General features: G+C 37.0%; 1 protein-coding gene across 1 annotated transcript in view; it reads right to left on the bottom strand.

The window, feature by feature from the left end:
• Positions 1 to 24,859, bottom strand: part of POLA1 (DNA polymerase alpha 1, catalytic subunit) — a 204,025-nt gene that overhangs the window by 116,221 nt on the left and 62,945 nt on the right. The window contains exons 26-31 of the mRNA XM_026856271.1: positions 15,869 to 15,901; positions 14,257 to 14,349; positions 10,605 to 10,810; positions 9,201 to 9,333; positions 7,501 to 7,632; positions 5,297 to 5,471 (exon numbers count right to left, since the gene is read on the bottom strand). Of these exons, the coding sequence (XP_026712072.1) occupies positions 5,297 to 5,471; positions 7,501 to 7,632; positions 9,201 to 9,333; positions 10,605 to 10,810; positions 14,257 to 14,349; positions 15,869 to 15,901 (772 nt within the window). The remainder of the gene's footprint in view (positions 1 to 5,296; positions 5,472 to 7,500; positions 7,633 to 9,200; positions 9,334 to 10,604; positions 10,811 to 14,256; positions 14,350 to 15,868; positions 15,902 to 24,859) is intronic.

Raw genomic sequence — 24,859 nt, 5'->3', positions numbered from 1 at the left:
CCCCCCCCCCAAACTTACTTATTGGAAGAATTTAAATCACACCTCTGAACTTTCTTAGCTGTTTTGGCTGGAGAAAACAACAGGAAAAATACTGTGATGATTCAAGTGTACATCTAACTTCTGGTGTGCAAACAGCTCCAGTGAAATCAAAGGGGCTACAAATCAGGCTTTTAAATAACATGCCTACCTTAATTATCTTGTGGAATTGGGAACTATTTTGCCTATTATCTCCTTTCAGGAATAGTTTTTGGTTCAATTAATCCATTTCAGCACACTAACTGGTATCTTCTTGGACCAGGTCACACTGGTCATATTACCCTACTTGGTAAACAAAATAGGAACTATCTGGTGGGTGAAGGGAAAAAAATAGTATCTGGTTTTGGTAATGTTTAAATTAATAGGATAAGACTAATCTGCAAACTTATCTGAACTATTTTTTTTCATGACATCAAGAAAAAAAATCAAAGGGACTTTCACTTACTCTGATATGAAAATCTTCAGGGGTATCATTAAATTACCTGTATCGCAGGTAAGTTTTCCAACCTCACCAAAACTGCAAGGTTGCATGCATGACAAAGAAATTAGACGTTAAAAATATTCTGATGAACCTTGCATGACAAAACTAAATAATAAAAGTAAGTTCCAGGACTTGTTCCTGAATTATTTAACAGCATTATTAAAACATTTACTAACTAAAAAGCAAGAGGTCGCTCAGGAAACTGAAAAAAAGTCAAATAAATTTTAGCAATCGCAAGATTTTAAAAATCCCATTTCTGCAGATGGTTTTTACACCTCTTTCCCCGCACGCTCCCCGGGCATAGGAGTGCAGCACGGAGCCAGGCAGGAGCGGCCCAGAGCCTCCACCGCCGGCCGCGGGGGGCTTGCCGGGCCGCCGGGCCGGTTTCCCCGCGGACCGCTGGACAAAGCCCCGAGGCTCGTCCCCGGGTTCCGTATTTCAGCCGCAGGTTAGCCGGGAAGGACGGAAAGTTTCCCCGCCGCTACCTTTGACCGTTAGATATTTTGTGAGAGGCAGGGAAACGGCATCCGGTGCTGCCACCTCGAGGCTACGGCCGCGCATTTCAGCCAGGACCGACGCGCCGGGCCCGACGCCGGGCACGGCCTCCCCGCTCTCCCAGTCTGACCCTGGCTGGCCGGGACCTCCGCCCTTGGGAAACGCACGCTTTTCTGTTTTTCTCAAGGAGATCCTCCCGCGCTGCAAAGCCAGACTGCCCTCTGCATGGGGCCCTTAAAACGGCCTCTTGCGCCGCCAGAACATGCGACATGGTTTAGCAAGTCTCAGTTTCTAAGCGGGTCTAGAGCATCTCAAAAAACCCCAACTAGACCACAAACAACAAAATTCATACACTTTGGGGTCTGCTACTGCATTGTCATGAAGTTCTGTCATTACTTTATCTGTCATTAATCTTAATTTCCATCGTTCTTCTCTATATTCTCATTCTCCTCTGTGAGAAAACCAATGAAAAAACCTGATGTAATTCCTGCATGCCACAGGGAGAGCACAACTATCCCGGTTTCTGTCAGGACAGCCAGAGTAGCTGCTAAATACTATATTAAAAGGCCCCTATTAAATTACTCTCTAGGAAGAAATAAAAAGAGATAGTATCTTTAAGGTGGTGGTGGGTTTGGTTACAAGAAACAACTAACATGCAGATACGTGCGTGGAAGGATGAACCAGTACGGGGAAGTATTCTTAATGGCAAGCTTCATCAGGACCCAGTAACGACTCCCTAAAATTATGTAGCCTTCCTCTGAAATGTCCAAATGCCAAGCATCTGCAGAGCGCCAATGTGCGCACACACCTGTAAGGCAGCAGCACACATCTCTTTCAGCAGACCATGACACAGTCTAGGATAGCAGTCAGCAACTTTGGTAATTTAGAGAAAATGATGTTATACAGTAACAGGTACAAAAATCCCATGGTTAAATGACTCTGCTTCCATAATGTTTAGACACTTTTGACAACACAGAAATAAGATGTGATTTCTCTTTGAGACAAGGAGCAGTATTTATGTATCAACAAAAAACCTTACTTTAAATACATTAAGAGAATTGTTCTGCCAATACAGTTCTTTTAATTTAAAACTATAGGTATCTTCAGGATGAAGTAAGGTAGGTCTCCAAGCACTGAAGGAGATCAGATTTATTGAATGGTATTACTGATCACATTGCACACTTAAGTTGCAGAAACCCTGACAATCCTCATCTTGTCACTGCTTTTCCTCAAGAACTTTAGAGTGAATGCAGGAGCTTGGTTTTGGAAACAATGAATTTCCATATCTCTCAAAGGCCAGGAACACCTCCTACAATGTCCAAAACCAAAAGTCAGTTTTCAGCTTAATGCCATAGTGAATAAGTATGGTATTTAAGCAGCTCTCTACAATTTTTAGGTGTGGTTATTTGCTTTTGTTCTTCAGCATCTAAAAGATCTTCAAATAACTTGCTTTGAACACAGACAGAAACAAACAACTTTTCATCATTTTGATAAGAGCCAAGCTTCCCTCTGCTCAATTTTATCTACTTGGACTAATGCGATGACATATAAATGAAACATTCACCTCATAAAGAGATTCTGTTAAATATGAAACCGAGATCTTTTTTCTACAACCATTCTCCCTATACAGACACATACCCTATGTAACACAGTAAAACAGATCAGGCAGAGGAAGACACACACAATGAGAATGCAACCAAGTTTTGGCCCACAGATGTGACACTTAGATATCCTCTGTAATACCAGCTTCCACAGAACAGAAAAATATGCCTTTTGCAACAACACAGGGAAAACAACGGGAATTTGGATGCGTAACATGATGAAAATACTAAGCAAAAAAGCCCAGCTTAGCAACACAGAACAATAAACAGTTTTCATGTTTTCTTGTTTTAGCAAGCTGGGCTCAAATATCTTGTACACTTTTGTATCTTGTAAACTATTTTCAGTTTCTTTGAAGTGAAATCACTTGACTATCCTTCCATTACTGTTAAAAATAAAAGCTTCAAGGTAACTTCAGCTTGCAAAGATTTATGTACAACTCTGATAAAGTGCTGTATATAAAGACCTAAGGAGAGCACAAGTTTTGAAAAAGACCTGACTTTACCTCCAAGCTCAATTTAAGCATTCCCAAGAAAACAAAGCTGGAGAAGGAAATAACATTCTTACAGCACAGCAAGGTCAAACTGAACACATTTCAGATCTAAGATTGTAATAGATACATACAGGTTTTCAGACTGACAATTGTGGACTATTAATAAACTCTCAGCTGCATGATGTTATTATAGATCATAAAAGAAATTTTCATCTTGAACGTACTATAGCGCAAAAAGCAGCACAGGCATTTGCAAACAGTAGATGCTATCAAGTGGCACACAGATTTGGGCACTTAATTTAGGTGCCTGAAGGGAGCCAGTCTTTTCTGAAAATTCAACCTTTTGTAAATAAGGAACAATTCTGAATTTGAGCTTAACTCTACAAAACTGACAATCTTTGTCAAATAAAATAAATTAGCTTCAGAAATCTTTCCTGTCTTTTACCTAAATGAAGTACAAATTTACCACCTATTTTAAACCACTTCAACCTAACCGAGAGCCTGACCTTTTCAGTCAGGCATACCACATAGTCCCCTCTGACATCAAGGGAAACTTGTATACCAAGGCCCTGCCACATAAATGGAATGATTTGTATGGTCAGCCTGCATGTGTGAAGCAGGGCTGACACCTCCCTCAAAGCTCCAGAGCTGTTGAGGACACACCGGAACATTGAATGCCTCCAAGAAATAGCCTTGCAGCCTCCCAGAAAAAACTAGATTTATGTCCTTGAGGTTTTTTTGTGTGTTGTTTTTTTTTGTTTGTTTGTTTGTTTTTGTTTGGTTTTGTGGTTTTTTTTGTTTTTGTTTTTTTTGGGGGGGGGTTGTTTTTTATGGTGGGGTTGGGTTTTTTTTAGGTTTTGTGGGTATGTTTGTTTACAGATAATTTGGAAATGGAGATGGAAACAGCTGCACATTATATAGACTGTCTTGGGAGATGAAGATGTTTCATGTTATCACCCTTCTTGAGAAGCAACAAGACAGGAACTTACTTGCACGTATTTTAAGCAAAAACTGCAAGCTCACCATAAGCAGAACCTACTGTTACTAAGGAAGCTACAGAGATGCAGTGACCCAGGTAAAAGGGCCTTAAGACAATACAGTGCCGGTTGGTTTTAAGTGACCAAATCCTGGATCTTGGCCTATACCTAAACACAAAATGTTGAGGACCAACTTTTCCTTCAAGCATTCCAAAATTCTGAACAAAATCATTTCTGCAGGTCAACTTCCTGTAGACATGGGCATAGCATCAAACAGGAGATTACTGAACTGACACAGTGCAACTCTAAAAATGCTTTCTAGTGGGAGAGGACAGTCTTGTCAAGAACTAAGCAGTCAGCAAGATTAACAACTTTTTCCGTGTCTGAGTAACAGTTTTAAAAATAATGAACCATATGTGGGATACAAATCACAAAATTTCTGTTTATCAACTATGTCTTCTACTTTTAAGGAGGAAACAACACTAAAAGGATTACCCACACAGCACAGGATTTTCATGGAAAGAGACCTGATAGAACAGTTAACAATTTTCAACACCCAAAATTCTAGGTAAGAAGCCATGGGAATGGAGAAGACAGGCAATCAAGAGTTGGGCAGAGAAAATCTCTAATTTTAATTCCTTTGACATCCTCTTAAAAGGAAAACCAACTCTAACAAGCAATGCCCTGTTGCTTTTTTGAATAAAAACTGGTGATTCTGTGGGTCACTAATATCAGTCACACTTTTTATAGCACTTTTTTTTTGGCCATATCATTTCTCCACATGAAGCAGGCAAGACTGTGACTAAGGTTCTATGTTTCTATCATCCACTACATCAGTTCTAGGAAACAATAGTCTTCAGTTACACCATACTAAAAAATTGTATCTTTTTGTTATAACTATGACTGCTTTCTCCCTGGGAGGATGCTAAAGATGTTACGATTTCTCTCTGGAAAAATGCTAGTTCTGGATGCACGCTCTAGAACTACTTTATTAACTTGAGAAAAATCTTAACTGAAACACAGTATTCTGCAAAAGTCATAGAAATAATTTAGAAATAGAAATAACTTAATAGTCCAAGCTGCTTTCTACAGACTGTGTAACACAAGCTATTGTTCACTGTAAAGACTGATTTGGGGAAGCATTTTTGTTAAGAAACATACATTAAAACTTCTCACTTTGTAATTCTTTAAATAAACTGTATTTAGAATACTTACCTAACCATGTAGCAATAAGAACAGAATCAATTCCCTCTATGGGCTCACATATTCTAGCAACTACTGGATGTATTTGCTGTGACAGGTAGTACTGAGTATCAATAGTAAGATTTTCTTGCTTTTGCAACTGTTCTGGAGCATATGCTCGCTGGCTGGCACTGAGATCTGATCCATCCTAAGACAGGAGACACATATGAAACAAAGTGTGAAAAAAGTAAAACCCACATTCAGTCTATACAAAGGATTATGCTTCAAATATTATGCATTATTTTAAAGCAAAACTGTTACACAATCACTCTTTTGGTTGATTTATTATGCATCCAACACAAATCCAGCAGTAGTAAAAAAAATTGCATTGCTGATGCTGGCATCAACTAGCAAGTTCAAGAATGTAAATCCAGCTTGTATTATTGCAGCCTACACGTGCAAATCAGTAAGAGTAGACAGAGTAAACAGTCCCATCTGTCAATTCTGAAATGCACAATGAAAACACATTGTAACCATCAGCCCAGTTAAAAATACGCAGAGGGCATGCATTTTGGATTCACTTTGTACTAAACTAGCATTATCATTTCGCACAACAAGCAAATTCTAAGTCATGGATATCAAAACTGTATCTGTTTTGCTAGGAAATTTATATTCTTCAATTCTATAAAGAAACAAATAGAATGAATGGTCAGAGAATGGACCATCCTTCATTGGCATGTAAATAAATGACAGAGGCAATACTATTGATATGAAAGAGAAAATTCTGAAATATTCTGAAATACTGAAAGGAACACATGGTGACATCTCAAGCCAAGAGAGAAACACCACTCAGAGGTTAGAGTATATATTACATTCTTCTCCAACTTGAAAGAGGAAGATAAGGAGAAAACAATTCAATTTGGGAAGGCAATAATTAAACTAAAAACAGTATTCATGGAGGAATTAAGTATCAACTCTAGGATGATAGTGTTCTTCGGGAAAACATAACTCATTCATGCAGTAGAATCATATTCCCAGTCCACAACTACACTAGGAAATTTTATTTTTAATGAGTTTCAAAAATCTTAGAGCAGAACTGAAACTAGGATTTTAGCAAGCATTCAGTAGTACAAGTAAATGTTAACGGGGATGGGGGGGTGGTGTGGGGGGTGTGGTACCACAGCTTACTTTTTGCTAAACCTCCTTTTTAGCCTTTTTTACGGTAAAATAAAACTAATGCATTAACATATGACACCTTCATTTTTCAGTTAAGATGAGCTACTGGCTTCAATAGGGTCAGCAACCATGGACTCAAAACCCATCCCTATTAAAGACAGACTGCAAGCCATTGGTCCCTCCTACTCCTTTCAGACAACTTAGTATTCAGAACAAAATTAATTTAGGACTATTCAGCTCATCCAGCTGCTTTGCAAAAATAATTACAATGCAATTCCTTCAGCTCTCTTCTTTCAACAAGTACATTCTTCTCTTGTATTGTGCCATTTCTCAGCCGTACCCATGGCCCAGCTCTTGTAAGTCTTAGCAGCTTTGTCACACCAGGCTAAGAACTCTCAATTAAATACAGTATCTTTCAGTTTTTAATGATGAAGGAGCTGAAATAGTGGTCCACTGTATAAGTCATATTGCAAGTCCATCAGTTTGGCATAAAAGATCCCTTGGTCCATCTAATCCAACATACACTTTTTTTTTAACAGCAAATCCGAAGTGGAGTACATATTCATGAGATAATTATAAGCATTTATATGAGAAACACCTGAAAACAGAAAGTTTCTCAAATTCCCCAGTCTATCCAACAGATGTACTGCCAGATCCAATGACTGCGAATAGAAAAGACACAGGTTGAAACTGAAAATAACAATGACACTATCCACCACCACAATCAGCTTTACAAGAATGACAGGTTCTTCACCACCAGAATTTCCTTCTTAAAACAAAGACTGGGTATTTTCCTTAAAAATAAGTTCTAGTTCCAAACAAATTAATTCAGGGAAATTTTATCAGCCACTACATGGAAACAGTCAGATGAACAGAGCTGATCACAGTGGTTCTTTCTGGCTCTATAAAACTAACTTTAGTACAGAAAAATGAGTACTTTAAACTATAACATTATCTCACTACAAAGAAATGCCAACATTTTTTTTTTCCAGGAGTTGAGTTGGTTTTCTTTGCTGTCTCTCAAAACAACACCTAATATTTAGCTGTAAAGATATTTTTACCTGACAAATGATATATGACACTGTGTCTCCTGCCTTCACCTTTCGGCCTCCTTGAGAGTTTATCCACATGGCAACATGCACATGTGGCAAGTTTTTTTTGTCAGGATAATCCTGGGGATCTTTTGTCAATGCCTAAGAGATCAAAGGAGGAAACAGAAACATAACTATGAGAAAAGTATTTTACTTCAGTGATGGACAACTCAGAACTTTAAAAGACAAGACTACATAGTAGCTACATTCACCCATCTACCAATTCACAAGTACATTTGCAACATGAAAAAGTTAAGATGAAAAAAATTGTAATAAAGGTATTTTCCAGACATTAACGTCTAGGAACCAGTCCTTCATATTTTAAAAATGTTATTATTAATAAAATGAGAGAATGCTTTTACAATAACTATCTGAAAAATGCATTACGTTAAAAGCACAACAGTTCAAAACAGTTACAGATACAATGCAATTGTTTTAATCTAAATTGAAGATGAAAACATTATACAAAATACAGAAATACAGCCAGAGATTACCCTCTTATCCCTGCACCAGTTCAGATTGTAAAATAAATCTCAATATCAAGTAATTAAGTGTATTTAACAAGCTCTATAGCAAGAGGATACAACTGGATTTAAATGTTTCCATGTATCTCATACTACTGAGATTCCAAAATGAGTTTTTCCTTCACATAAAATAAAATGCTACATTTAAATATTTACCATCATACTAAATCTTCGAAATAACTAATACATTTGACTTAATAGTGAAATACATTATTTATTTTTTTCCAAAGTAGGAAAACAGGGGAACATTCAGCATTTGAAGTGAAAATTATTCTATATCTTTTACTAGGATACTAAGTACTCTTAGAATATTTGCATCAGAACAGTCTTTTTTTTAACCATAAAAATCACTGATTTCTCTAACACTCATATGAAACCCGAACACATTTCTTAACTGATTAACACAGTCTTACAGTGCAGACAAATGTCCGGCTGGCAAAAGAAAGAGACTTTGGGGGGAGCAAATTTGGTAAATCTCTTCTATTAAAAGCATGAGAGGAGCATGTAATATCCAATTCATTAGTGAAACACCCCACTAGCAATGGGGGGGGAGGCCTTTGAAGTTAAAAAACGGGTTTCATTGAGGATTCATAGAAATAAACCAAAACCACAATGCTGTTTGCTAAAACTCCGTAAAACAGTATTTTACTTCTTGCTGCAGGGAAGTCTGGAATGCAATCTCAAAATGACTGTTAGTTTTCTTCTATGGAGCTTTGAAAAGAAATAAAATAACAATAGTATGCTTTATATGCTTTTTTTTCTAGAAAACAGAACATTTGATTCTTTTCCATTGCATTCTTCAGTTTATATATTTTAAACCTGAAACATAAAATAAGAATTTAGGAGAAACTTCTGGAAGCATGCACTATCATGTCATTCTCAAAGTGCACAATCAGTGAAGGAGACAGCAGGATGGGACAAGGGACAAAGTTATTATTTTGAGGAAGGGAGACTGGACTCCAGCCCCACAAGGTACTTTTTCTCATACTGTAGGATCTTTGAAATATGTTCCATGTTATTCAACTTCTACTAAAACTCCTGATATTTGAGAGTATCATAAGGATTAAAAAGATTTTTATCAGCCATCAATATATTCAGGAACAGTAAAGTTTTTCTGAAACAGAAAAAAGCTGAGACATCATTTACCTTGTTTATTTCAAACTGATTTACTGGGATCTGGCCATTGATCACATTTTCTCCAATTTCTATAAGCCGCCTTTGAATATTTTCCACAATTATGTCTCGGGGCTGATCAGAAAGAATCTGACCAATTATATAGCTGTAAAAACAGTCCAGAAATGAAGAAAAGCTTAAGACGCACAAAGCAAAACGATTACAGTAAACACAATCCTCTCTTCCCCTGGGTTACCTCTGGAAATTAAGGAGCCTGAGGATGAAGCCTGATGCAAAATTTATAGAAATTTCCCAAGATATTTCATGTTGTGTTTTATTTATTTACTTATTTTACTAAAAGCAAATTATTGTGAATAGTTCTAATGTTAAACAGTGATTTGAAATTGTTGAGTGCAACTGGTTTCTATTTTCTGATCCCATTTCATTTTGCCATTTATTATTCCATAGCAGGTATCTCAAGATGGGGGAGAAGAGAACATATCAAGTAAGCAAAGTCTTGCCTATTTCTGTAAAATGTGGTTGGAAGATCTGCCAGCTGCAGAAGAGTTAGTCACTAAAGAACACTCTCAAACATTTGTATAGCTTTAATTACTAATACATTCCTAACTTGGAAAAATTTGCTTCTATTATGATGCATCTTTTCTTAGAAAATGCAAGTCTTAAGAACAGTAAGCAAGTGTGGGGTGTATTTTTACAGATGTAAAAGAGTATTCATTTTTTGATACACTTGGACCACAATTTAGTTAAGTTTTCAAGAGGCAGTACACAATGTAAGTTGAGTCAGTCCCCGGATGACCACTTCTACACCCACTCCAATTTTCTTTCTACAGTGCTAAATGTACTATTTCTATTGAAATTAAGTATAAAAATGCCCTGTGTGTTAACAATTAATAGATCATCATTCCAGTATCCATTGTAATGAAGTATCAGAAGAGTCTCATTCGAAAAATGGAACCGACACAGTATTGGGGAAGCGATCATCTCCTCAGGATGCACCCTCAGGGTCCACTTCCAGCTTTGTTAGCAGACCACCAGTTTATTTAACCAACTTTGAAAAGAAATCTGACCCAAAACCTGTGACTCCAAATGCTGAAAGCACCTACCATTCTCATAAGATTTCAGCTGTGGTTTAATAAACTGCATTTACAAAACTGTGACAACACAAATGCACAGCTTCCACAGAAGATGTAAAACAGATATTGAAATAAGAGACAAATGGACTTACACAAGTGTAATCTGTCACCAATGCCAAAAAGTAATGTTTACCACCTCCTACAAAAATTAGTTAAGATGCTCTAACACTGATGTTAGTTATCAATTTGTACTGTTTAGGAAACAGCCATGAGACATCAAATGTTTATGAAGCATGTGCTGTTTAAAACAGAGCAAAGTGAACAATGCCACAAAGAAACTCACTTTCCAGTCTCTTTTGCAAGATCACACCAGTCTCTTCGGACTATATCCAATCCTTTCAGTTCTTGTTTAGTTATGTATTTCCCATCTCCTGTTGGTTCCACAGTCAGAGCAGCATATTTCTTCTTCTTTAACAGCAGCAAGGACTTAAAGACTCCATCAATATCAATTTCCAACAATTTATAGAGCTTGTTCACTTCGCTTTTGATCTGTAAATGCACCAACATTAAAACCAAATTAAAACCTTAATAATTATGAACAAATTTAACTTCCATCTAGAAGTGTATCGTTCTTAAGTTTTAAAACAAGTAACATTACACACTGTGTGTTTGCATACACATTTTAAAGACTCATTAGATATCATCAATCTTTAAATTAAATACACAATAGTAACTACAAACTACTATTAAAAATAAGGTTCACCTATTGGCTTTTCCAGGATTTACAGCTTGGTACATCTAACTCCCTAACAAAATCAAGCAGGGCAGAGAAGCATGGGACTGAATGTGACCTTGCAGATAACTGACTCCAGCTGCCTTACTAGGGCAGCTACTTCATCTAGCCTCTCACATAAATAAAGGAAACAAGGGATTTCAGATCCACTTAATAGGTAAAGAAAAGAAAGAGATGGTCACTTAGACAGAATATGGAAACTGTTTTATAAAAAGCTGCCTTGCAAAGGTGCTTGTTTTTTAATTCCCCTGCTCCAACCAGGGAGAGGAGGGAGAACTATGACTGCAGATCAGAGCTCTCTGTGTGCACATTCAGCAAAAACATGCACAAATGGGCAAGTGTTTATTTATACCCTTCCCCACAATATGCCTGTTTTTTCTATAGCCTGATATCTTTGAGAGGAAAAGGTGGCATTTTTCTACACACAGGCTATGTCTTATCCACATACAAAAGCTTGAAATTGCACTTGATGTGTTGTCTTAATATAGTGTCAAATATCAAGTGGCTCCACATATCTAAGAGGATAGAAGTGCAACAGCTCAAAACAGCAGGTACCTTTAACAACAAACTTCGGTTAGAGTACAGATTCACCCACCTACTGTCTCAGCTAAAAGTTCCCACTTGCCTTTTAGGTTTTTTATGTATTTTAAATTTAATTTCTTCAATAGAGTATCTGCATATCACTCCTCAGATGTCCTGTTCTGTCTTCACATGTTCAGCTCTTCGTTTTCTTTCCTCTAAAGCTTTCTTTCCTCACTTGATTTTCAGTATCTCCCTACTCACTCTTACTCCTCCATTATTTCCAGTTCTCTTGCCAGAGACCACCAACTATGAACTATCCTTGTCTCATGACTTGCTGAAGTTCTATATAAATTAGTGCTAATGCATACCTTCACTAAGACAGGAACAGTACTTTCAGCATAAAATCTTATTGGTTCGGGCTTTGGGCCCTCATTATCAGTTTTAACCAAAACATTCCTCATAAGTTTCCATATTTATGTGTGTATTTACTCTCTCACTTAGTTCTCCATTCTTCCTATTGCAGAAACTATCATCACTTTTAATAATCTAGGACTATCCTTAGAGTTTTATATTCCTTGTATATTTATAAGTTATGAAGGACATCATGAGGCAAAGCCATTTTGACAAGAGGTTCGTTAAAGCAAAACAAACAATTCCTCTGAACATTTTTCTGCTTTTTTAAGTCTTTCAATAATTTTTTCATTATACTAATCAAGCAAAAAGACCCAGCAACGGTGCAGTAATGAATGTACCCGCAAATCTGATTCACAAGAATGCACAGAAAATTAGAAAATGTAAAATTCTGCTGAGTAATGACTAAAAGGGGCACGGATATAAATAATTGGGGGTTAAAGGTAGAAGTGAACACAACCAGAAACCTGTGAGACAAGGCATTAGATAGGAAAACTCAAAGAATTGAGAAAATTTTCTCCAATAGAAAAAACAAATAAATTCACACTTTACATCAGAACAGGGATACATATGGTAACTGCTCTCACAGTTTTTCTTTGCATTAAACCTGTGTGCTTTCCACACAGTCTACATTAAAGCTGAAGTATCATGAATGCAATGGAATGGAAATATCCCTCATCTCTGAGCATGAAATTTTGGAAAAGAAATTATTATGCAATAGAACAGTGACACTCCTTAAAGTGTTCTGCATCAACAGATACAATTCTCTATCCTGAAATTTTTTTATATGAATAATACAATGAGGAAAACCTAAATGATAGAAGTGTTTGCAAAAAAAGTCACTATCACTTTCTTGAGGAATAAATAAACAAACAAAAAAGAAACATGTGAAACAAGAAACACAAGAATCACTTTTTTATGCCACAAAGAATATTGAGAGAAACAACCTTCTCAATTGTGATGCTTGGTTTCAGTGTGTGCTTATTTACAGACATAAGTTTATTAAACTTTAAGATCAAGTACATAATATGAAAACTAATCAAAACACATCTTTTTTTAAAACACAAAAAACTGATACAGGATACAGAAGTACACGGGATAAAAAAGCCAAGGATTTGACTCTTTAAAAAGAATCATTAAGCAGGTAACAAGTTCAAAAACTTACCTATTCCCTTAGTAAACCTGAAACAGTCAAAAGTATTTAACCTATGATGATGATCCTGTCAGACTTTATAAAAATTATTATTTAACTGTTCCTCTCTAACATTTAACTAGTAAATGGAAGTACAGGGACAAAAACCAAATGAAAATGAAACCATACACACACAGCTAGAGTAAGATTAAACTTTATTATAAACACTTGATATATATAGTCTTGTATGCAGCAAACAAAAAAAAGAGAAAGAGATAGCTTTCTTCTATGCCATCAGCCTCCCTGCTACTTAGTTATGACATCAAGATATTATTCCTTATTCCTTTTTCTATACTCCTGAGATGCATCTACTTCTCAAAGTACCAACTTAGCAAGAAGGCAGAACTATTCTAAAAAAAAACCCAAAACCACTCTCTTGTCTTAAAATTACATTACTTCTTTTTTAATATGATACTAAAAAAACCCTCTGCATTTTCTTCGCTTTTTCAGAGCTTCCATAGCTCTCATTTTCATCAGTTTCTTCCACTTTTAAAACACAACTTCTCTTATCTCTTTAAAATATTCTGAAGCATTTCTCACTTCCACAACTTCAGAGAGCCATAAAACTTCCACATCACCAACTGTCAACTGATAATCAGATCTAGTATACCTTGGAAATTAGTATTTGAATTTACTATGGGAAATCTGATGGCACATAGAATGTAATACATACTACATAACTAAACTGAAAGACATCTCTCATGTCAAAACAAAAATCATTAAAATCAAAACTGTGTTCACATTGTAACTGGAACTAATGTGGAGAAACTGCACCTTAGATTTTGGCTTACCATGTATTCATATAGTCTCCTGATAACTTAGAATTAGTAAAAAAGGTCATTATACAGTGAAATGTTTCATTTAATTTAATCACTTTTAAAAATGCAGAGAGTAGCTATACCTGAAGACGAGGCACACTGAGCTTTTACTACTCCATAGCTTCCATACACTGTCAAGTTCTTCTTCCTCGTGGCCTGTTCTCTGCTTATGCCAGAGTCCTCTCTTAATACCATCTGCTCCACTCAGTGTTACAACGCAGACATGTAGGAAAGCTTCAAAAGGAAAAAAATTCCTTACCTTGTTTCCCAGCTTGAAGACCTCATCCAAATTGGTGCTATTAGTGTTTATCATAATGGAATCTGTGTCTCCATAAATCACTTCAAGGTTCATCTAAATGAAACAAAATGCTTTGAAAAACGAAGCAGAACCACTCCATCTTTTACAAATCCCACCTGATTTTCAAGATTCAGAAATATCATTATCTGTATATTATCCCTTAAATATTAAAAAGCAGAAAAATGCAAAGTAAGTTTTTACTGAGAAGTCTGTATATTTCATTACGGCACATTTATAGAGAATAATGAAGCTTAAACCACTGATATATTTTTTTTAAAAAAATCACTGTTCAGTTGTGTACATAAGTAGTTAAAATTTTACTAAGTGAATGCCTGAAAAAATAAGTGAGTGAACAAGTCTAATCTTGAGAAACAGCAGGAACACTAATATTAGAGAAATAGCTTTGGACTGCTAGGACACAAGATCACTTAAGACTCAAAGATCAGTGGACAAATTCAGACTATTCAGATAAGGCATTTAGGCAATGTGCTTGAAAGTTCCCACCACAGTAAGGTATCCTAACCCATTTGTAGCCATCACAATACTATTGCAAAAGAAGTCATTCTGGATTTTAAAAAAAAAAGTAGATACTATATTTCAAGAAAATCTAGTGAAAGTATTGGCTAGTAGATACAGTAACTGAAAATACCACAGTACTGTCCAGACTAGGCTGCTGTTTTTCAGATGGCTTTGTATTTCCATCTTCCTACTCCTGTCTTTTTTCTTCTGCTGCAATGTTTACCTGTGTTATTCCTCCCCTGGGCAGCAGATCTTTCAGCAAACAAGGCACTCCTTTTAGATAGGATCTAGCTACTATGACCCACAAGTTTTGTATCCCCAGGTTGAACTACTGAACAACTATACCTGGAGATGAACACAAACACCTACTTGATTCCTTCTGTCTGACTGACACTCTGCCCTTCATATCATCTCTTATTCTGATCCTTGTAACAGTTCAAATGCCCTGGTTGGAAAAGATTGTGTTCAAACACCAGCCATAATACTCTAGGATAATGGAGTAAACTCTAGACAAATCGAAGCACATAAAAGTATGAGGTGTGTATGAAAGGCATGGCAAGGAAAAAAGTGAAAAGAAAAATCATCAACACTAATAAATGTCACCAAAAAAAATGGGCAGATGCATCCAATTATGTAACGTTAACTTGAAAACATGAAAACCTGATGTCTTCAGTGATGTAAAACTGCAGCATGGCTATGTCCATGTTAAACTCCATAGTCAAAAAACCACCTTTTGACAGAGTTTAATGGTTGCCAAAATATAAACCATAATAAACACTAGAACACATGGTGTAACAGGTCTATGAGTAAACTCTAATTAGCACTGTTGCTAATTTGCTTGAAACAGTTGCACATAGGCTTCAAGCAGGGGCCAGATCATATCTGTGGTAGGAAAAGAAAAAAGCTATAATCCATTAGGAAGGATTACATTTGTAAACCAGGCATCCTAAGAAGTGATTTCAGGTCTGTTTGGGTTACAGTTCTCCTAGAATAAAAAAATTTCACCAGGTGTGCTCTTTAAGGGTGGTTGTTTAATGAAAATGCTCAGCATTACCTTTTGCACCATCTCCTTAGTATGCATCAAAATCTGAAATAAAAAAATAACCAAAGATTAGCGTATGATATAATTACAAGCTAACACATGCAAACATATCCATTAGGTTGCTAACTCCAAATGCTCTCACCTTTCAAAACAAAGCAAACCACCTCTCTCCTGGCAACACAGTCACCTCAATACTCTATTACATGAGTAAATTCTCATCTGACCTTGTATTAATGCTATTATTAACTCCCCTAAAACAAGATTAAAACAAATCTCAAAATTGCATGTGCACACACACATTCTACCTTAGGAAAAAAAAAACTCTGAATCAAATGCTCAAATAAAACCTAATCAGGAAAATCCAGAATTAATCTTCTTTCAGTAATTTAAGTCAGTGTCTCCTTCATATCCATCATCTTATCTCTTGATGTCATTGAATTTTTCCCCCAAAAATTCTGTCATCTTCACTACAGCCTTGATGGTGCTCACTTCAACAAGAACCTAGTCAAAAGGTTGATTATCCTCGTAATGAACTCAAAACGGGTCATCAAAAAGCAAACTCCTTAGAGAAACCAAAGTTGGGACAAGGAGCTGGGATAGAGATTAGATACAGATGTTGAATCAACAGGCAAATCCATGTGTAACCAGGTTTGTTCCTCAGCCAAGAGTGCATCCCCAAGTTCCCCAAACGCTCTCAATAGCTATTCTCTGAACTTTAGGAATAGCTACAGAGACCTCACATGAGTAGGCTCCTGCCTCCGTCTGGTCAGCATGGTGAAGAGGGGTGGAAGACAGTATCATCGGAAGTCACAGAAACAGTTGGAGTGCAGAAAAAACGAAGTAAAACTAGCTTGATGAACAAAATGTGTCACTGCTACAGCAGAAAGGGCTTGGTGAAGTTTGCACAGCTGCATAAGAACCAAGACCTGGCCCACTCCTTCAGTCACCTGGCCATGTTTCCACTGTATTCCCTCTTTCCTTTACTGACAGCATCCTGATGCTCTGGCACACAGCTCCAGATTCCACCCGCTTAATCCCAGTTCCCTGGTTTCAGTCTTTTCCATCCCAGCTCAGCATAACCCTCAGTTCTTTTTCAGCTGGTCCTGCTACTTGTATATATTTATGCTTTTAATTTTCTTCAAGAGGATTAATTTGAACCGCTTGTTGCAGCAATGATAGATCAGTCTATTAGGTGAATCCAAACAGTTTGGTATTCTAAAGGCAACACACTATTTTAACAGGTAATACTAAATTTAATAATCTAGTTTAAATTCTGTTATTTTTCATACATTAAATTGTAATACTTCTTGGCCATATTTGCCAAAAAGGCAGAATTATGACTTGTAGTCAAGAAGTCTGTGACAGGGAGCTGAGCAGTAGAAATTAGCAGGGATGAGGAAAGAAAAAGGACAAACAGGGAAGAGCTGTCCATGCTCAGTGGGAATAAGACCATTTTCAGGGAAATCTCATTACTTTCATAAGGTCAAGGAGCCTAAACTGAATCCAAGAGTCTTTGCTATCACAATATTGACTACTGCTATTGCAGCAAGCAGTTTTTAAAGGTGAAATATCCACCTCTACATAACAGTACACAAACAGGATGACAACACTGTCATTCCTTCAACATTAACAGCAAGTTTCTTTAGTATTTCTGAACATTTAAATAACCACAGTGATGAATACTAAAGTATGATGCTCCACTATGCTTTTTTCAGTTTGTTTTAAATTATGCACCACAGAATTATGCACTGAAAGCTACATTCCCAGGCATTCTTAGTTTTGCAGTGCTTGACTTTGCAAACTTAATATTCTGTTTCAACAGTTTGGTTTTAACATATTTTCTAGCCACTTCCATTTCAAAGCGAAAGCACTGCACCTAAGGATAGACTCACTCTCCCAAAGTACAAAGACACAAACTAAGCAAACATAACATACCATTCCCTTCAAAGCACTTGAAGAAAGGTTACGTTCCAAACCATGATGTAACTTTGACATAGCTGACTCACAATGAATGTACTTATCAGGGTTATTCCCCAAGTACATATGGATACGTATGCATTTATACTCTCTGGGTTAAGTTCAAAATATCCAGCTGGTTTTAAGGACCATCCACTGATGCTGTAAACTACATACTTGGAGAATGTGATGCCTGAACTCTGCTGAAGTCCCAAACTGCAAAAAACACAGCTGGCCTCAATCTTCTATGTAGACAAAGAAGAAAAGGAAAATGGTGAGTCTAACTGCTGATTCACTCTAGGCTGTATGTGCTCAGACACACCCAATTCCATTTTAATCAAAAGCTTAGAAAAAGATATCCTATCCATCTCCTAGTGAGTGATTCAGATGGGACTGCTCCACCACCTATCCATGGAGTTTTGAAATTATTCTAAAGACACACATCACTGGTACATGACATCAAATTTAATATGCAGTAATCAGAACTCCACCTTATTCACCACCCCATCCCCCCTTTCTCTCTTAGCCAACTCCTACTGAGCAAGGTTATGCCTTTGCCTTAATACTCCAAAAGCAAACAGTAGTCCCTGAAACAAAATTTAAAATTGGACAGAAAAATTAAGAGTTTACATGTAAAAGAAAAGAAGGTCTACTATTTTTTCCCTTATTAATCTCTGGTATTTTCTATTTCATTCCCTGAAATAACACTATCTAGAAATAGTTTAAAACATAACTTTTTTTTTAAAAAAATAGGATTACCTCCTACTAAAAAAATTGTTTGGCCACGTAAAGACCATTTCTCAGTTGTCTCCGAGGATGGCAGTGGATGCAGGTAATAACAAGTGGGTCACAGACAAGTTAGCTTCATCAAGTGACTGGCATGTGCTAGTGCTACCCATTCTGACAGGAGATCACTTGTAAGTGCCAACAGCTACAAAACAGAAGGTTATAAAGGCTTGCTAAATTCATTAATAAGGCAGTCGGTAGTTATCTGATTTCACAGCAACACCTGCATATTTATCTTCTCATTACCAATTGGATGATGGAATTTTTTTCAAGCACATTTCAAAAATCTGCCAACTTCAAGTGTAGAAAAAAAAATAAACTTTGTAGTTAATTTTTCCCTTAACAAAGTACAGCTGTTGAGAATAATTGTTCAAGATCTTACCCTGTAATGTCAACTGCAGCAGAACAAAGAGTATTTAATTAGCAAATCTATCCAGTAATTCAACACCTATTATATAAAATGCCTTCGTGATTTTATTCAGGATAATTTGCTAAGAGGGTTATTACTGACATTCAGATGAAATTTAAAATTCCTACGCAAGTCGAGTCATAATAGCAGTAATGATCCCCCCAATCAGGAGATACTGTGTCACACAAGGTTCTTTTGCAATGCAGCAGCCGATTTCCTGACTTCTTAATTCCTGGGCTCAGCTCAGTGAGAGCCCTTCATGCCAATATTTCAGTCAGCAATACATCCTTAATGGGACTCTATTAAAATACCTAGAATAAAAATGACTTTTTTCTTTTTTTTGGTTAAAAAGAATGACAGCACTGCTATCATATCAATCATTAGCAGTTTCTAAGAAATGCACAGCAAAGGAAGGGAGGTTTATAGTGAGGCTGGGAAGACAGAAGAAAGAAGGAAGAGAATAGGAAAATTGTTACTCGGTAGTTTCCTTTTGCAAATAATACTGCACTGCTCATGAGAGCTGGATTGTCTCCTATTGCAGGCAATCTAAGTAGGAAGAATTAATTGCCTGGCAACCCATCTGTACAGCCGTGCCCCCTCCCCCCCAGCAAATATATACTTCTAAAAACCTGTGAACTTCTCAGCACAGTGAACAGCTGTGAAATTCTATTTTAACTTTTTTCTTGTAAAAGCAAGACTAGCAACACACATTCTCCCACCCATGAACTGCAAGTCAATATAAACTGAAAGATTGTAATTGCAGACAAGCAATCATCAAACTGCAAAATTCTCTGTCCTAATTCTACTCCAACTCACTAATTACTTAATTAAATGAGGACGTGATTTAAGAAATGGAATGATTAAAAATAAATAAATATACAAAGAACAGCTTTACTATTATCCATTACATCAAATATTTTTAAAGATTCCTCATTTAAAAACCACCAAAGAGTACCTTCCAATGAAAGGATGCTTATGTGAAAACAAGCTAAGATATTCAAGTTAAAAACCAATGGGACAGGGCACAAAACTAACATACTGATGCAAAGATTTCTCCTTAAGACACACAATTTTACTGTAGATTCCTGGGGCCACAAACATGAAGATACAGAAAGGGAGACTTAAGACCACACTAAAACACTGACCAGAATGATTACAAAAATACTGCACCAAAGATGCATACCAGGGAAAAAAAAAACCAAACAAAAAAACAGCCAGCAACAAAAAAATCACTTATGCATTCACCTTCAACAAGGAGAAGAACTAACACCCTCAGGGCCTTGGCAAAAACTGTATTTTTGAAGACAATATGTTGTTACCTAGTGATCTTTTTTTCCACCTTGGCCATTTATTTGTGCAATTATATAGTTAGACAATAATTCTGTTACCAGTTTTAGTGATTCATATTATCTTGTCCTTCCCATGACACAGAGAAAAAAATGGGCAAGAAAAACTGTGTTCATATGTAACAACACTCACTAATCTACATGAGAAATATTTCTGAACATCTGTATTTCTGCAACCTACTCATTAGCTTTGCTAGTATTTTATGCTAAGTAGCCTCTAGCACTGATAAACCATGGCCACAGGATACTGCAAAAATATTTTATTAAGGAGGATTTTCCAAAAATATTTCTATCACTGGACAAAAAGGCACATATGCCATAGGCAAACGTGAAAGAAAAATGGAAGCCCTGTTTGCCACAAGGAAATGGACTTGATTTAGAAGTTTTAGTGACCAGATTCAAGTAGCTAATAAACTACTGTTTCAAAGAGCTTTCAGAGAGTATTTGCTGTACTTTGACAATACATTCACAGTTGCATTTCCCAAAAATGTGCACTCTCAAGAAATGTTAGCATCAGAAATAAACTCCACACTACCAAAATTTTCCCTTCTAGGTTTTTTCCCTAGAAACACTGAAATTAACTGTCCATACTCCACTCAGAGTTGATAGACATCAATATAACTTTAATGGTTGCTGTGTATAAAACCAGTATTGGATGGTGCACCAAACCCACAGGGAGAATGGTTCCAAGCACTGAAGTAGTGTACACAAGGATCCAGTGATACATGCCAATAAAAGGTAAGATCTTCACTCTCACAAACAACAAAAAACACATTAAAAAAGGCAGTAGTAGATATGTGCTGAACACAACAAAAATCATATGTACACCTTTGTCACATTTTGACAAGGAATGCAGAGATGACAACAAAAACACTGAAGATGATGATGTGAATCAAATTACAACTTGAAGACAATGTTCCCTTGGTGCCAGAAACAACTGTATTTTTAAAATCCTACAGTACCTCTAATTCAAGTATTTGTGGCAAGTTTTGCTGAAGAGAACAGGAAAACCAGAATTAATTCCTTACTAAGTCATAAAATTATTGGTTATTCTGCATAATATATTATGAGCCATGCTATAGTAAAGCAAATTTTGCCTATTTTGGCATCAGGATGAAAGAAAAACCAATGAAACATACTCCTACTGCTTAGGACAAAAGTGGGGGGTGGGAGGAAAAAAAAAAAAATCCCCCAAAAACTTCTGTTAGAAATTAATTTAAAATTTTGGAACTGGAGAAACTGAGCACTCAACAATACTGAGTTCTGACCCCATTTTGTGTTCCCAGAAGCAGTATGAATACAATGTCCAGGTGGATAATGTGCTGTGATAGACATTGCTATGGCATGGGCACCTCCTTAACCCTCTAGAGAAACCCAACACCAGAACTAGGGGCTGTTCCTAGAGAAGCACCAGAGCTTACAGCCTACCTATAGAATTATTTCCTTTCTGACCAACTCATTCAAAACTGAAAATTTAAAACGAATGAAGGAGCAGGGAAATTTTTTCTCTTTGACTCCATGAAAAACTAAGATTCACAACACCAAAAAACCCTTGAAGAACATGGTACTCAAACCAATTTCATCTCATTAAACTCTTAGGAATATTCTTTTAATTTAAAGCCATTAAATAAATCTATGCTTGATGAACATTTCATACTTAGCTGTAAAAGCAAAGGTAGCTTTTCTTAGTAAGAAAACCTTTTGTGCATTTCAAGTACATAGCAACTACATCAAAAGCTAACAGTATCACAAACAACAGGTAAAACCACTTTAATAAGCAAGAATATTACAAGTATCATTTACTATTTCCTAATAAATCTAAAACATGTTAAGTTATTCAATATTTAAATGCATACAGACAAGTATATCCTCCTCAGAAAGCTGCATTTGTTTCAGTGAAATGAACAAAAATTTAGACAGGAAAGCTTTATTCTGCTTTTTTACCAAGTTGAATTGGTTTAACACATCCAGCAATAAAGAATCAGTCTTTCTGTATAAAAAATAAAATTACAAGAACAGTAAGTAATTAAAATTAATTACTTATAAACCACATTTCCTGTTTGGTGCAACAAGTTAGAATCCAGTCAAGGTTTAAATCAGACCAGAGATTTTTCCTCCAAATCACAGCAAAATCTATACCCACATAGGGAAGAATACCCATACCATCCTCCATATCAGGTTTAAGTTGAACTACAGTTTTAGAAATTATCTGTCAAATATGTTAACCGTGTCTCAATCTTGAGATGATAGGAATGCGAGTACTGTCTCATCTCCCAGATAAGTTACTCCTGTAGCCATATAACTAGAAGTCCTAGAGAAATTGGGGATGGGCTCTCAATCAGCAGTGAAGACAGTTTTTCAAAAAGATCAAGTATTTCTGTAAACCAGAAAAAGAAATAAAGCTGATACTTTAAAGACTGAATTATTTTTTTTAAGCAGTGGGTAAACTCAGTGCACTATCCAAGATGATGACAAATTCCTCGTGATTCAAATCTCTCCCACCTGTTGGGTTTGGGGTTTTTTTGAGTAAAAAGCAGAAAATAGGACCTACAACTCTAAGGCTCACCTCCCTTTTCTTCCAACTGTTGAAAAAACTTTCATTACAAAAAAGAAAAGTGTCTTGTAAGAGAGGCCCTTTAAGGCAACAAGGGAGCATGGAGTTTGCAGGAGGTGAATCTGGATTACTTTTCTAAGGTTCTCCTAGCCAGCACCTTTGAAGCAGTAGCCACACCTTGTGTGCATGGAGAGAAGGCAAGGGCTGGGGGAAGACAAGCAAGTGCTAAAGAGCTAAAGAGAAAAAGGGATGCAGAAAACGCTTGCTACTTGATGAGTATTCTTAAAAGAAAAAGGACTTCTACCGAAACACAGTCTTTTTCTTGAGGAACCACAGACATTTTGCAAAAGGTATACTGAACACAGCAAGGCAACCTCTGTCTAGATACAGGTATATTCACTGAAAATGATCCTGACATTTTATAGGAGAGGACATGCTAATCTTGGTAATGAACAGACTGTGTGTGAAATGTTGTGTTCATTAAAAAAAAACAACCAACAAATCTTTGTAATTGGTCTGAACTGCTTTAAACTAAACTGTTCTTTCATCATGACTAAGTAGTTGTCTATCAAAGCAATATCTATTCAAATTCAGAAAAGTATTTTAGCCTCTAATTACCCTCCAAAGAAAGTTCTCTTACCTAATTTCTTAAACGTTATGCAAGATTTTCATAAGGCATATAATTTTGTTTCATTAAATTAAGATATATTTAGACAACATGACAGTTGTTTTTATAAAGTTAAACAATACTCATTCATCCTCCATGGCGGCACAGCTGGTGTCAGCAGCAGGGTTTTGGGTTTTATGTTCATGGATCTCACTTTGAGGACCAAGAATTGCTTGGACAAGGCAGGATCCCTCTGACTACATGGGCAAAATGATCCGAGCCAACAGGCGGCCCAGCCTCGTAAGGAGAGCTTTAAACCAGGACTGACGGGGACAGGACTACATGTCCGTAAGACAGATGCAAACCAGAATGGGAAGCAAAGGGTGCAGCATGACGTGAACAGGAAGGTCCTTGTAATCAACAACACAGGGCCAAAAGGAGCCCTCTTCAAGCATATAAGGGAGTGCCTAAAGGACAGTGTTATAGAGAAAGTGCTAGGACTTTTTCAGGGCATCAGCAGGACTGGGTGACTCTCTGAAGGGCCTGTACACTTATGCACAAGGAATGGGGAAAGGAGAGGAGGAATTAGAAGTCTGCATTTACAGGGCTGTGACTTCAGGGGGATCATGGAAACATGGTGGAAAACACAACAATCACAGGAGGTTCCTAAGCACTGGAAGAAAGCAAATGTCAAAGCTGTCCTCAGAATGGGCAAGGAGGAGGAGACTCCAGGGGACTAGAGGCTGGTCAGCTTCGTCTCAAGCCCTGGGAAAAGGTGGTAGAGCAACTAATTGTGAAAGCAACTGTTTTCCAGAAGCACAAAGCACAGGAAGGTGCTTGGGAGTGTTTGGTGTGGATTTACAAAGGGGAAATCATGCTTCACTAAGCTGGTAACCTTCTGGAAAAAGATGAAGAGCTTAATGCACAAGGGGAGAGCAGTGTCTGTTGTTTATCTTGACTTTAGCAAACAAACTGATGAAATATGGGCTAGGGAAGTAGCCACGGAGGCGGACTGAAAACCGGCTGCACTGCTGGGTGTGAGAGCCGAGCAACCAGGCCTGTGAGAAACTAAGACAAACAGCCTGGGAAAGCAAAAGTTGAGGCTGATTGAAGATTTGCCTCAAACACTCCCAAGACAAAACCATGAGTCACAGGGTGCTTTCTGTGGAGGCCGAAGCTGATAACGCTGCCCGATGTATCTGGGGGAAGAGAGCCCTGTGGAGACAGGACGGCTCCGCCCTGGGGCACCTGGGCAGATTTCAAGGGCCATGTGTCCGGTGAATGAACTTTGCTTCATTATCCACGAAATGCATATTAAAGTTGACACCCCTCAATATGCTAACGA

This window comes from Athene cunicularia (assembly GCF_003259725.1).
Source record: "Athene cunicularia isolate RWA chromosome 1 unlocalized genomic scaffold, athCun1 chr1_part1, whole genome shotgun sequence".
Classification (NCBI taxonomy): domain Eukaryota; kingdom Metazoa; phylum Chordata; class Aves; order Strigiformes; family Strigidae; genus Athene; species Athene cunicularia.
This window is presented reverse-complemented; position numbering and strand designations above follow the sequence as displayed.